The 13,282-nt window shown below is 39.1% G+C and overlaps 1 protein-coding gene across 1 annotated transcript; it reads left to right on the top strand.

The window, feature by feature from the left end:
• The first annotated feature begins 2,536 nt into the window (after positions 1–2,536).
• LOC114472230 (galanin receptor type 1-like) lies at positions 2,537–10,686 on the top strand. Its single transcript, XM_028461420.1, has 3 exons — positions 2,537–3,233; positions 7,923–7,988; positions 9,957–10,686. Exons 1-3 carry the CDS (start codon positions 2,565–2,567, stop codon positions 10,308–10,310), a joined length of 1,089 nt encoding a protein of 362 aa, XP_028317221.1. The 5' UTR covers positions 2,537–2,564; the 3' UTR covers positions 10,311–10,686.
• Positions 10,687–13,282: the final 2,596 nt, after the last annotated feature.

Raw genomic sequence — 13,282 nt, 5'->3', positions numbered from 1 at the left:
TGCAGTGAAGAAGAGAAGCTATGCTAGCAGACAGAGCTAATAGAAAAACGTGACTTTTACAGATATTCAAGTAATATTACAGATATTCTTTTGGTGCTAAAGGGGTAATGAATCATTTATTAACACATTTAAGAGTAGAAGGCGGCCAGAAAGAAACTATTAGCAGACTCCGCCCACCGCCTACACTTATGAATAGCGCCCTCTGCTGGTTAAAAAGTACTGCGATTCAATTTTCAGAAAACCGATATCAACCGTGATACCTATGAATCGATTTTTAACTGCCCTACGATTAATCGTTACATCCCTACTTATAACCTACCTGGCACATTTAATTTTTATTTACAGCTACGTACAGCAATGCGTGCTCAAGGTGTTCCTTGGGGAACTGTGCTAGATAGTCACCCTCTTCATATAATAATCGATACCAAAGGCAAAAACAATAGGTCTCTGACTTGTACAAATGTATAATCAAAGCTTCATACAAACATTTATTACCTAACAGAATGTGGAAGAAGGATTTTCACATCTCTTTGGACTTAGACTGGCACACTGTATGGTGTCCTCCAGAAATCTTCATCACCAAATGATACATTATAAATGTATTCACAGATCATATCTAACTCCTCAAAGGTTACAACAAATATAAGTCAGAGACAATCCATATTGTGACTATTGTTTAGACAATACTATTGGTACTTTTTATCATATGGTTTGGCAGTGCCTGGAGGTTAACAGGTTTTGGAACAGTGTATCAAGTACTGTAACAAATATAATAAGGGTGGCCATTCCTCACTCACAGGGTCTGCTTTTACTCAATGAATCATCAGCTTTGAAATTATCTGGAAAAAACAAGCGTATGTTATTGGCTGGTCTGACAGCTGAACTAAAGAATGATAGTTTGTCATTGGAATCCACCATATACACTGTTGGTGAGGGAATGGTTACAGGGATATTGCCTTGTTGGAGCTTTTTACAGCTTGTTTGCACTGCCAAAACATCAAACATCAATTGCTGATCAAAGTTACGAGTGAAAATGACTAACATGTTGTAAAAATCATCTTCTCTAGGTTCTGCACTTATTATATCAATATTGTTATCATATGGTTACACACACATATATATTTATTTATTTTCCATACTATCTCTGTGGATATCGTTGTGATGGAGGAGATAGATGTGGATTTTTTGTTTACTAATGTATTTGAGGATTTTGGAAAATATGAGGGTCAAGAGACACCTGGGCCATGGGGAGGGAGGGAGGGCGTGTGTGTGTTGCGATGCTATATCATTTATTTAATGTGATTTAATTGGAAAAACTTTTCTCCTGTTTTTCTTTCTTTATTATTAGTTTCTTTAAGTGTTTTTTACTTACTTCTGAGTGGCCTTAAGCCTTGGCTGCATTGTGTGGGGATGGATGGGATGATATGTACAGACACAATGGCTACTCAATGTGATTGATTATGTAAAGAATTGACAACCGTTTCCTGTACCTATTGTATAAATTATGGAAAAAACATTAAGAAAATCCAGAAATATATTGAAAACTTTATATCCATGCTTAGGTCTGAAGTTGTTGAAAAGATCTGATGTGAAAAAAGTATTTATATGACATTTTCAGACACTTTTATGAAGAGTTTTGGTACTCTTTTTTTTTTTTTTTTTTTTCAAAAATGCACATAGATCTAAAAGTAATAATGCCTCAAAATCAGTGTTTCTATCAATTATTGACCTATTGAAGTCTGTAATATCTTCATATCAAATGTTCCATTTTGCCACTTCACTGAGAGTAACATGCAGTAACTAAGATAGTAACTCAAGTAAATAATACAGTAACTAACTAAATATGTAAGTAACCAATGCAGTAACTAAGAAAGTAAATCAATAAGTAACTAATACTGTAACTAAGTAACTCAATAAGTAACTAATGCAGTAACTTAATAAGTAATAAAGGTTACCGACCTCGGCCACTCCTTAGGACCCTACGACGCCGCTCGTGGCTTTAATTGTGATTATTATTTTTAAAATGCATATTTTGTGTTTTTCTCATATACTGTTTTGGTATACCTACGCTCAAAGAGTGTCGTTTTTTGAAAGGTATATTAAAGATATAGATAATGCTGATGCAAACACCAATTTACTACTCAATTTCCGTTCATTATAACAGCAATACAACAAAAAAAAGAATATATATATGTGCATTTTTTTTTTTTTTTACCAAGAAGTTGTGCTTTAGATGCGTCACCTGGAATATGATTAGTAAACATGTTATGGTGAAGAAATCATCAGGTTTTTTTTTTTTTATTAATCATAATTTAATGGCTGTCCATATCTCAGGAAATGGTAATTTCGTGTCTTAATCACGTCACACATGTACTCTGACTTTGAGCTCATGGCACGTGTTAATGAGAAGCAGGAAAGTGCGCATCGCACACCTTTATTCTCAGGCAGTAGCTCGGTGCGCATTGGTGCGTAAGTTTTACGCACAGTAACGTGACGTTGCACCCCGTCCTCTAACCTGCGGTGGTTGGACAGACGATCCCCACACTCCAACATGTGATACTGGGATGAACATCATGGAGCTACAGGTGCAGAGCCAGAGCCAGAGTCAGAGCCAGAGCCAGGGTCCGAGCGCGCACAGGCAGATCCTGGGCATGGGGGTGGATAACTTTGTGTCTCTGCTCATCTTCCTCATCATCTTCATCCTCGGAGTGCTCGGGAACTCTCTGGTGATCACGGTGCTGTCTCGCAGTCGCAGCAAAGCGGGACAGCCCCGCAGCACCACCAACATCTTCATCCTCAACCTGAGCGTGGCCGACCTGTCTTACCTGCTCTTCTGCGTCCCTTTCCAGTCCACGGTCTACATGTTTCCCACCTGGGTGCTGGGCGCCTTCATCTGCAAGTTCATCCACTACTTCTTCACCGTGTCCATGCTGGTCAGCATCTTCACCCTGTCCGCCATGTCCGTGGACCGCTACGTGGCCATCGTGCACGCCCGGAGCTCCTCGTGGATCCGGGTGGGCAGGCACGCGGTGGTGGGGGTGTTGGTGATCTGGGTCCTGTCTCTGGTGGCCGCGGCACCGGTTGCGCACTACCAGAGCATCGTGGAGCGCGAGGACAACAACACGTTCTGTTGGGAAGTTTGGCCCGATCATCGGAGGAAGGTCTACGTGCTCTTCACCTTCATCATCGGATACGTCCTGCCGCTCACGCTCATCTCCGTCTGTTACACCAAGGTACGAGCACTGACCTCTGATGTTAGAACAAGTGACCTCCTAACATTAAACATGACTGAGATGTAGAGCTGGGACGATATACAATAAAGTGCAGGGTTTCTCAAAAGGTGGTACGTGTACTCCTAGGGATACGCGATGGCACTCCAGACGGTACTTGAGAGAGAGCGGAAAATTAACAAATATGTGAGCATGAAAAATATGGGTTTCATAATGTTTGTTTTTAGTTAAAATGGTGATGGGAATGATATTGATTAGAACATGAAAAAAACCTATTGATCCCACACTAGGTGGGAGTAGACTGGAAATGAAAAAAACCATAGACATACAGTAAATCTATTCTGGAGGCACTAAATCAGTGTTTTTCAACCTTGGGATCGTGACTCCATGTGGGGTTGTCTGGAATTTATGTGGGGGTCACATGAAATGTCTAGTAATTGATAAAAACAAGTAATTAAAAATATATCTATATCTATAAATATAAAATAACACACATGTTAACTGTATTTTATACTATCGCTTTCTCAAATATAGATTTATTTAAAATAAAATGCTCTACAAAATATATCTGAGCGGACACAACTTGTCACTATACCTGACTACTCTGTATTTGTAACACAGTAAAACAAACATGATCAAAAACTATTTCTAGAAGAAACAAGTTCTGATGAACTACAGCTGGGCCCGCGGAATGTTTACGGGCCAAATAGCACGTACCACGTTCCCTAGAATTCAGTGAAATGATTCGGCTCCACTGAGTAAAACAAACAAAATTGTACAACGTAAAATCGTAATCTACATTGAATTGCCTTTGAAACGAGATATCACACAACTGTGTTCCAGTAAATTTAGAAATTAGCGGAAAAGGGGGTGGGCCCCTGTCCCCCCCTCTTTCAAAAAGTTCTCCGAGAGGCTCTTGACATCTACTCATAGAATATCCATGTGAAATTATCGCGCGAATTCAACGAGCATTAACGGAGGAGCAGTCATTTGAAAAATGGGGCCCCCTGGAGATCCCGTGGCACATACGCAGTAATGGCCCATTCATATAATGGTATGTGTCAATGATTCCGTACCACAAACTGTCGCAATATTTGACTCACAAATAAATGAGAAAACAACTTTAATAATATTTGCCTAAAAAAGGGGGTTGAGACCCTAATCAAATTGTGCAATGCATAATCATAATCTACGTTGAATTACCTTTGAAACGATATATCAGACGACTATGTTTCCATAAATTTGGAAATGAACGAAAATGGGGGGTGGGCTCCCGGGCCCCCTGCCCCATTTAAAATAAAAAAAAAGGGCTCAGTGCGTCTCATTCATTCATACCAAACTGCATTCTGATCTAACGAGAACTTACGGAAGAGTTGTCATTTGAAAAATGGGGCCTCCTGACGCCCCCATGTGTCATCTGCAAATAAAATATATTTCCGATGCTTTTGTAAAGTCATTCATGTATAATATGAACACTAATGGTCCAAATATGGAGCCTTGGGGTACTCCCCGATTTACATTGGTCTGCTTTTGTATCATATTGCTTTCTATTCTTTAAATAACTTTTGATCTAATTTTGAGCGATACCTCTAATTCCATATTTTTCCAGGTTCCAAAGTAGTATTGAGTGGTTAATTATATCAAAATACCTTTTGTAAGTCTATGAAAATACTTTTTTTATTGTTTACTGTATTTCTTTTGCTATTTTTTCAGTTAGTTCCATTATAGCCATTGTTGTGGAATTATTTTTCCTAAAACCATACTGACTATTGTTCAGAATATTTTCTTTTTGTATGAATTTGTCCAGTCTTGTTGAAAATATTTTTTCTAAGATTTTTGAAAATTGTGGCAATAAAGACACTGGGTATAGTTTGAAAAATCACCATTGTCTCCATTTTTGTAACTAGTTACTATTTTTTTCTCATTTCATTTTCTCAGGAGAAGTTCCTGCTGTTAGTGCCAGATTGTAAATAAGTAAAAGGCTCAATAATGGATTCAATTCTCGTATTGAGTTTAAAATTCTCGTCCTGACTTTCCGTGCGATGCATGGTCAGGCCCCTCAATACATCACTGACTTGTTGTGCCCCTACACTTCAGGGCGCCCCCTTTGGCCCTCAGGCCAGGGTCTCCTCATGACCCCAAAAGCTCATTTTAAAACCTGGGGTGTCCTGGCGTTCCAGGCGGTATCACCAAGCCTACACCAGCTCGTCTGTGTGGACTCTTTTAAAAAAAAATGCGCTTTTCAGAAAGGCTTTTGGTTAAATTGCTTTTAATTTTTATGAACCTTTTAAGATGTTACAACTGTTGTTTTTAATGATCTTGTTTTATTCTCCTTTTGTGATGTTGCTGCTGTTGTTTTAGTGTCATTTTTGCCTGTACAGCTTTTTGTGATTTTATCTGTGATAGAAATAAAATTGACTTACTTACTATGTTTATGAGCTGAAAGAATGAATCGTTACGTTAACCCAACCCAAGGTATTTTTTAGACGGCCACGATTTATTGTCATATTAGTTCTCGTCAACTTCTGTATATTTGACTTTATGAGCAAACCATCGCCTTTCATCAAGATATATTTTAATAATAATAATAATAATACATACAATATACAGTATATACTGCTTTTTTGGACCCTCACAGTCACTTTACAGAATTAAGGGATTATTCTTTCACTCCACACTTAGTGGTGGTCAACTACTATTGTAGCCACAGCTGGGGCAGACTGATGGAAGTGAGGCTTCCATAGTGCTCCATCGGCCCCTCTGACCACCACCAACACTCACTCACACACTACATTCATACTAGGCAATGTGGGTGAAGTGCCTTGCTCAAGGACACAATGACAGATACCAATGGAGCGACTGTCCCCCACTGTGGCACCTGGAATTCTCAGTGATCTCCATCCAACTACTAACCAGGCCCAGACCTGCTTAGCTTCAGATGATCTAACAAGATTGAGCATTTATTTTTCTCTCTCTCTCTCATTCTGATCGTTCTGTTTTTTTTAGCCACTGTGTAACGTGACTTTAATGTTGATGTGAATGTAAGCAGACTGATTCTCTAGTGTCAACATGTTGTATCTTCTGTCAGCAGTGGGAGGAGCTTGTGCCAGTTTGCCACTAGAGTCTCCGCTGAGTCCATAATTGGGCACATCGTAGGATTTAATCACAACACAGTGGCACCAAATACATTTTATGATGTACAGTATTCATTTGACGGCCATAACAGGAACAATAAAAGGTGGCGGAGAACACGTTAAGTGGAAGTGAGAGTGGAGACGTACTGGGAACAGTGGATTGACTGAGCAGGAAGGCAGCATCACATCTTATCTAACCATAAATAAAGGATAATCAACCCAAACTCCAAAGAAAGCTCAGCTGAAACACTGTAAGCTGAATTATGGGAACGAGAGGAGATGTACAGTATTAGCTGCAGATGCAATAATTAAAAAACACTTTAAACTTTGTGGAGGTCGGCGTATGACAAACTGTGACACAGTCATTACTCAAGTGCAGCCTTCATGTAACTTCCAATGATTTTATGAGGTTACTGTAAAGGCATCTGTCCGTTGCCATGGTAACGTAAATCTCCCCATTCGGCTGATGGCATGCGTGGATCTGTAGTAGGGCTGCACGATTATGACCAAAATGATAATCCCAGTTATTTATTTCACTACTTTTAAACAATGTGTGTACAGTTTACAGTGAAAAATTAAGCTTTGAAATGGAGTTAAAATAAATCAATTAATTAAAAAATTAACCCGAGAATTTAAAATGTACCAAAGGCTACATTAATAAAAACACTATTACAGAGTGAAGAGCCCATGTTTTAAATGTAAATATTGCTGACGATCAGGTTAATTTCATCGTGGCAACCAAAATCATAATCACGATTAAAATTTGATTAATTGAATCTATGAATCTGTTGTAATATGATCGTCCAAATGCTCTATTTTCTCCTTTCCTGTAAGTGCAATATTAAAATCCATTTTCCGTCAAGTTTCTGTTCATCTTAGAAATAACAACCTAACATCAAAGGAAGTGGAAGAGACGTACTGTAACCTAATATCCTCCTACACACACTTTAAATAAATATCTTATCCATTTATAAGTCCTCTTATGTTATATCTAATTACTTCATGCCCTCTCTCACTGTACTCTATGCCACCATAATTACATTGCATTTATTGTAATGGTGCAGCTCTTATGAGCCCTTTGTTCCCTCCTTGCACCTTTAATGTTGTTTTTTCTTGAATGTGTGCTAAACGAATAAATTCAAATGTAGCTACGCACTAAAACATTAGATTAAAAATTATATTTTACCTTAGACTCTCTATGAGAGCGGAAATATAGAGAGTAATCCTGACTTGATCAAACACATCAACCCTAACTGGCTGAAATCTCCAAAATATTACGGTATTACGTGTGTTTGAGGCTAAAAATTGGTAGAAATGACAAGATATTTCTGACACAAGTTTTATTATTCATCTATAATGGGTTTGTTTTGCTTTATCTTAACCGTATGAATCTATTAATCTCACAGGAAGTTACACCCACAACCAGGAAGTATTAGTTGTAGAATAAACATACAGAGAAGTTACGGATATTTAAAGGTTTCCAACATTAAATACAGTGCTACTCTACTGTATGGTCATGAGTGGAGTTATATAATTTGGGGGTTTGTGTTTGTTGCAGGTTTTAAACCATCTGCAGAAGAAGCTGAAAAATGTCTCCAAAAAATCAGAGCGCTGCAAAAAGAAGGTTAGTGTGAGCTTTTTTTTTCATCTTCTGCTGCTGTATGCATGTGTCTTTATGGTCAGACTTCATTTGAATTAAAATGATCAAGATTTGTATCGTATATCGTCATTTTGAGAAGAAGAGTTTTGGTTCATATCGCCCAGCCCTACCATTTAAGGGACTCCACATCCCACAATGCAATGGGCAACACTTTGACATTTACAATAGAGATCAAAACAAACTTTTACGTCTTCTTTCGGGCCAATTATCTTTGATTCATTGATCTATGAGGTCGACACTAACTTTATATTCATTCTTTAGGTCTGCCAACAAAGTGTAGGAAAAGTCATATTTAGTGGCGCCGCCAGGATTCATGTTCTCACATTAAAAGGACCAACACTCTGACACGATCTGACTGCTCAAACTGTACGTCCATTCATACACGACATGTCGGGGTCTGGTTTCTGGAAATGCAACGCAAAAATTAGAAGAAGAACTCTGAAGCGTCACCATTAAAACAGAAGAAGTGGAACTGGCTGGACAGACGTGGGCAGTACGGGCCATCAATTTTACAGTGGTCCTACGGTGTTCGAGCATGTGCAGTGTGAGAGTTTAAGGTAAGGTGTTCCATTGCACTGCTTCAACAGTGAGATACCCTCACGAGGAGCGACTGGATTTCACAAGTTTGATATCCTTACGACCTACGATTGCTGATCGGGAGCTGGTCGTGAGGTGTTAATAGCTTCTCGTGACCCCATGTGTACTACACGATGCACGACACACGATTTAGACAAACTCGACCCGATCCCAAAGATAGACGCACGAGTCAAAAATTGCGTCAAAATGGGCCAAAAATCGCAGTGTGCGCCCGCCTTTAACAGCTTACGGTTGGGATACACGGCGATTTTTTTCAGTTGCTGTATTCAGCTCCAGCTCAAACTGTGCGACTCAAGTGCAGAGCCCGAATGTGCGCAGCTCACAATGCACGTTCTCACACTATACGGACCAACACTCTGACATGATCTGACCGCTCACGCTGTACGTTCATACACGACACGTCAGGGTCTTGTTTCCGGAAATGCGACGTATAAATTAGAAGAAGAAGAACTCTGAAGCGTCGCCATTAAAACAGACGAAGAAGAAGAATCCAGAAGTGGAGAAACACTCGCAAATCTCAGCAAAAAGAGCTTTAAAAAAAAAAAAAAAAAACGACGGCAATGTGATGGACCAAGAGCTGGCTGGACAGACGTGGGCAGTACGGTCCGTCAATTTTATAGCGGTCCTACGGTGTTCACGCATGCGCAGTGTGAGCGTTTACGGTAAGCCGGTCCATGGCACTTCTTCAAATGTGAGATACCCTCACGAGGAGCGACTGGATTTCAAACATGTTTGGTTTCCTTTACGACCTACGATTGCTGATCGGGAGCCGGTCGTGAGGTGTTAATAGCTTCTCGTGACCCCATGTGTACGACACACGATTTAGCAGAAAATAGACGCACAAGTCGAAAATCGGCTCTAAATGGGCCAAAAATCTCAAAGTGTAGGCCCGCCTGAAATGAACGCTCAGCACTGGAAGTGGACATGGGCATTGTTAGGAGAACCTTCACAACGGTGTGCACGTGGGGATAAAAGTCTCTTTAAACCCTTTGATTCGTTTTTTTTTTTCTACATCGTCTAAAAAAATTGTGCGCACAGTGCGTACAGGATTCTGGCTGGCAGCGCCACTGGCCCTTGGCATTAAGTATTGCACTTTTTTGTGTTGACATTGATCGTTTATCATTGACTTTTGGCTCCTAATGCACATGTAATAATTAAGTTGACACAAAAGTGTAACAAATGTAATGATTGTTGGATCCGTTATGTTGGTGCATTTACTGATACATGTAATATGAACATTATGCATCACTTTTACACACCTTTGCACCCTCACCTGATACTAAGTGGTATTTCTAAAGTGTTTATCATCATTGTTTTCTGTATTTGCTACATCAGACGGCTCAGACGGTCTTTGTGGTGGTGGTGGTCTTCTGTCTGTCGTGGCTGCCTCACCACGTGGTGCACCTGTGGGTGGAGTTTGGCTCGTTCCCTTTGAACCAGGCCTCCTTCGTCTTCAGGATGGTGGCTCACTGCCTGGCCTACAGCAACTCCTCCGTCAACCCCATCATCTACGCCTTCCTGTCCGAGAACTTCAGGAACTCCTACAAGCAGGTGTTCCAGTGCCAAGCGCCCATGGAGTGTCCCCTGAACGACACCAGGGACCACCGCAGCCGCATGGAGCCGGCCCTGTCCACCAACGTCAGCATGACGCACAAAGGTCCCGACACCCAGATTAGCAAAATGCTTTGATGGCACATGAGGCTATGAATATCAGATAATATAAGCAAAAAACTACAAAAACAAATATTAGGTGGTTGTTTTTCTATAACTCACATATTTGTCACATTATATACTTTATCCATTTGTTCATCAAGGCAAGCTGTCAATCATTTAATTTTGTCATGTTTTCATCTATTTATCAGCTATAAAGCTTATGAAAGGGAACCTGTATAGAACCTCATTTACACAATCTAACAACATGTCTATTATGAGAGATTCAGGTGTCATCTCACCTCTTTCAGAGGCTGGTAGTTACACATCCAGGGTTGGTGTCAATTACATTTTTCAGTTACAATTACATTTTCAATTATCCATGTTCAATTACAATTTAATTACAATTACAGTGACCAGCATTTTTTCTAATTACAATTACATTTTAAATTACAATTGTTTTTTATCCTCAGAAATTCCATTGTAATTACGTTCTCAATTACTGAAGTTCAGTTACAATTAGTCACAATTACTGAGTCTGAAATAAATAAGCCCATAAAACTTTACCTTCTTTTTGTGTAACATCTCTTATAATAATAAGCTGGTAAAATACACTATGAACAAATATCTATCATCTAATTTCCTATCTATTGGTTTCCTTGTGAGGCTTCCTAATCAATAATATTTTTGGTGTGGGCGTCTGTATACCCCTCTATTTCAACTTTTTAAATGGTAAAATGCGGAAAAGTTTGATATGAAACATATTTTAATAATTGTTAACTACATATGTGTAGAACTGTACATAGCACTGTTACATGGTTACCCAGTTTTGCGTTAAACAGTTTTTGTAGAATTTTTATGGCAATTACAAAGTTAATTATCTAAACTCAATTACAATTTCATCACAATTACGACCGCAACAGATTTTTAAAATTATAATTAGCATTACAGTTATGCCATAATTGTAATTAATTATGAATTACGTGATTACAATTATTATTGACCCCAACCCTGCACGCAACAGCATTGTTTTGGCTCTGGCTGAAATTCCCTCCTTGGAATCACTATAATCTTGAGTGATTGATTGATTTATTTATGTCTTTATTTTGAACATGTAAAATTATAAAAGATCAAATTACAACAGCAGAAATAGACCATTGATTTGATCCTCCAACACCTACATGTGCCAATAGGAATAAAAAGAAGTGTAAACGTATTTAAATTGATGTTTTTGAAATTGATGTTTATTTTTTCACAAATCTTGCCCTATGCTCCTTTAAATTGTAACCCCCCTCTCTTTTGAAGAACATGTTTTAGATGTTTTCTGGCAGTAGATTATTTCTTGCTCTGTATAAAATCTGTGCAGTTCTGAATTCCACAAAGTCCCCAAAATTTAACCGAACTTTAACCCTTAGATGAAGATCCAACATTTATAAATGAATGAACTTAATATAAAAAGTTTGCTTGAATCATTTCTGCGACAGGATGAAGATGATCTGCTTGGGTTTCAATGGAGAGTTGAGAAGAACGTTGGTTCTCGTTCACGCTCGTTCAAACAGTTTAAACTGAACTAGGTTTTGAACACACAACCCTCTCTGGTGAGTCCATCCTGGATAGATCTTTAGCAGCTCTCATCTCAATCCAAAGGATTCCACTGTCACCTGATCTCCATCTGTCCTTGGGATCCGGAGGAACTGGACGCTCGCATCATTCATGGCTCTGCTTTGTGATGCTTTGAGGTCAGAATGAGGCCCAGATCTCTAAGGAAAGAAGCTGAACATGTGAAGATCTGCACTAGAAGCCCCTGCATGCAGTTAGAGAGCTAATCAGCTCGTTTGGAAAACAAAGATGATCAATTAGTCCCTGATGCTTGGAGCTGGTCTTTGTGCCCACGTATGAAAGGAAACAATCAGCAGGACTCGTCTGAAGTCTGCCTGACGACCAGCTTGAGGCTTCCTCATTAAAGCACCCTGTGCTTTTCATAGTTCACTGTTCCACTGAGGATAACACATGCTGTGACAGTTCCTTGTTATCCGTGAGGACGTCTGAAGTGAGCTTTAATGTCTTATCGCTGAACACAATAAGCTCCAACCATGAACTGTGCTAAATGCTGCGTGTCATGCATATAATACATGTAACTACAGCAGGAGTGTCTCTAGACAACAGTGGATTAAAGGTGCTGGATTGTCTTCCAGCCAGGAGGGGGCGACAGGCAGCCAAAGCTTTACTGAAACTTTTCTTTTTCCTGCTTTAACAAACAACAAACTATTGGTTTTTATAATTCCAGATAAATGTATAAAACATCAGAGAGCAGTGACGGCTACGTGCACAAGAAACCTAAACTATTTATGTCAAAATTATGAGAACATACATTTTTTTTTGGTAACACTTGAAGTTTATATAGAGGGTTTTCACAGCGCGGCATCAACCGCGTCATCAACCTGGAAGTTGCCATAGTTCACTATTTCCTGTCAAAATTCGGGATTTCCTTGTTTGTGTGGTGTTTGTAAACCGGCTGCTTATCTCCAAAATGGCGACTTCTGGGTTGTTGATGCAGAGGATGACACGCCGTGAAAACCTTCTATACAAAAAGGTTGACAATACGCTGTCATTATTATGACATGGCACCTGTCATTAGCATGAATTAGATGTCCTGAAGGTTGTCATTAAGTGTCATTTGCTACCTTAACCCCACTAGAGCCCTCCCCCCATCCCAAAAAATGCCAACATAGCTCCAAAGGTGTCATAATTTAGCAAACAACACTTAGTGACAGCCTTCATGACATTTTATTCATACAAATGACAGATAATAACAGCATAATGTCAGACTTATGTATACATTTTCAAGTGTTATCACCATTTTTTCCCCCCTGTAAAAATAATTTAGAAATTATTATATTGTAATTTCTAATTAACGAATTATTTTATTATATACATTTTTTTGCAAAAGGAGATTTTTTCCTTTTTAGTGATTATATATAGTTTAACCACATTTATTTATTTTTAAGGTT

Source organism: Gouania willdenowi, chromosome 11 (genome assembly GCF_900634775.1).
Source record: "Gouania willdenowi chromosome 11, fGouWil2.1, whole genome shotgun sequence".
NCBI lineage: Eukaryota > Metazoa > Chordata > Actinopteri > Blenniiformes > Gobiesocidae > Gouania > Gouania willdenowi.
Note: the sequence above shows the minus strand (reverse complement) of the source record. Positions and strands in the feature narration are given on the sequence as shown.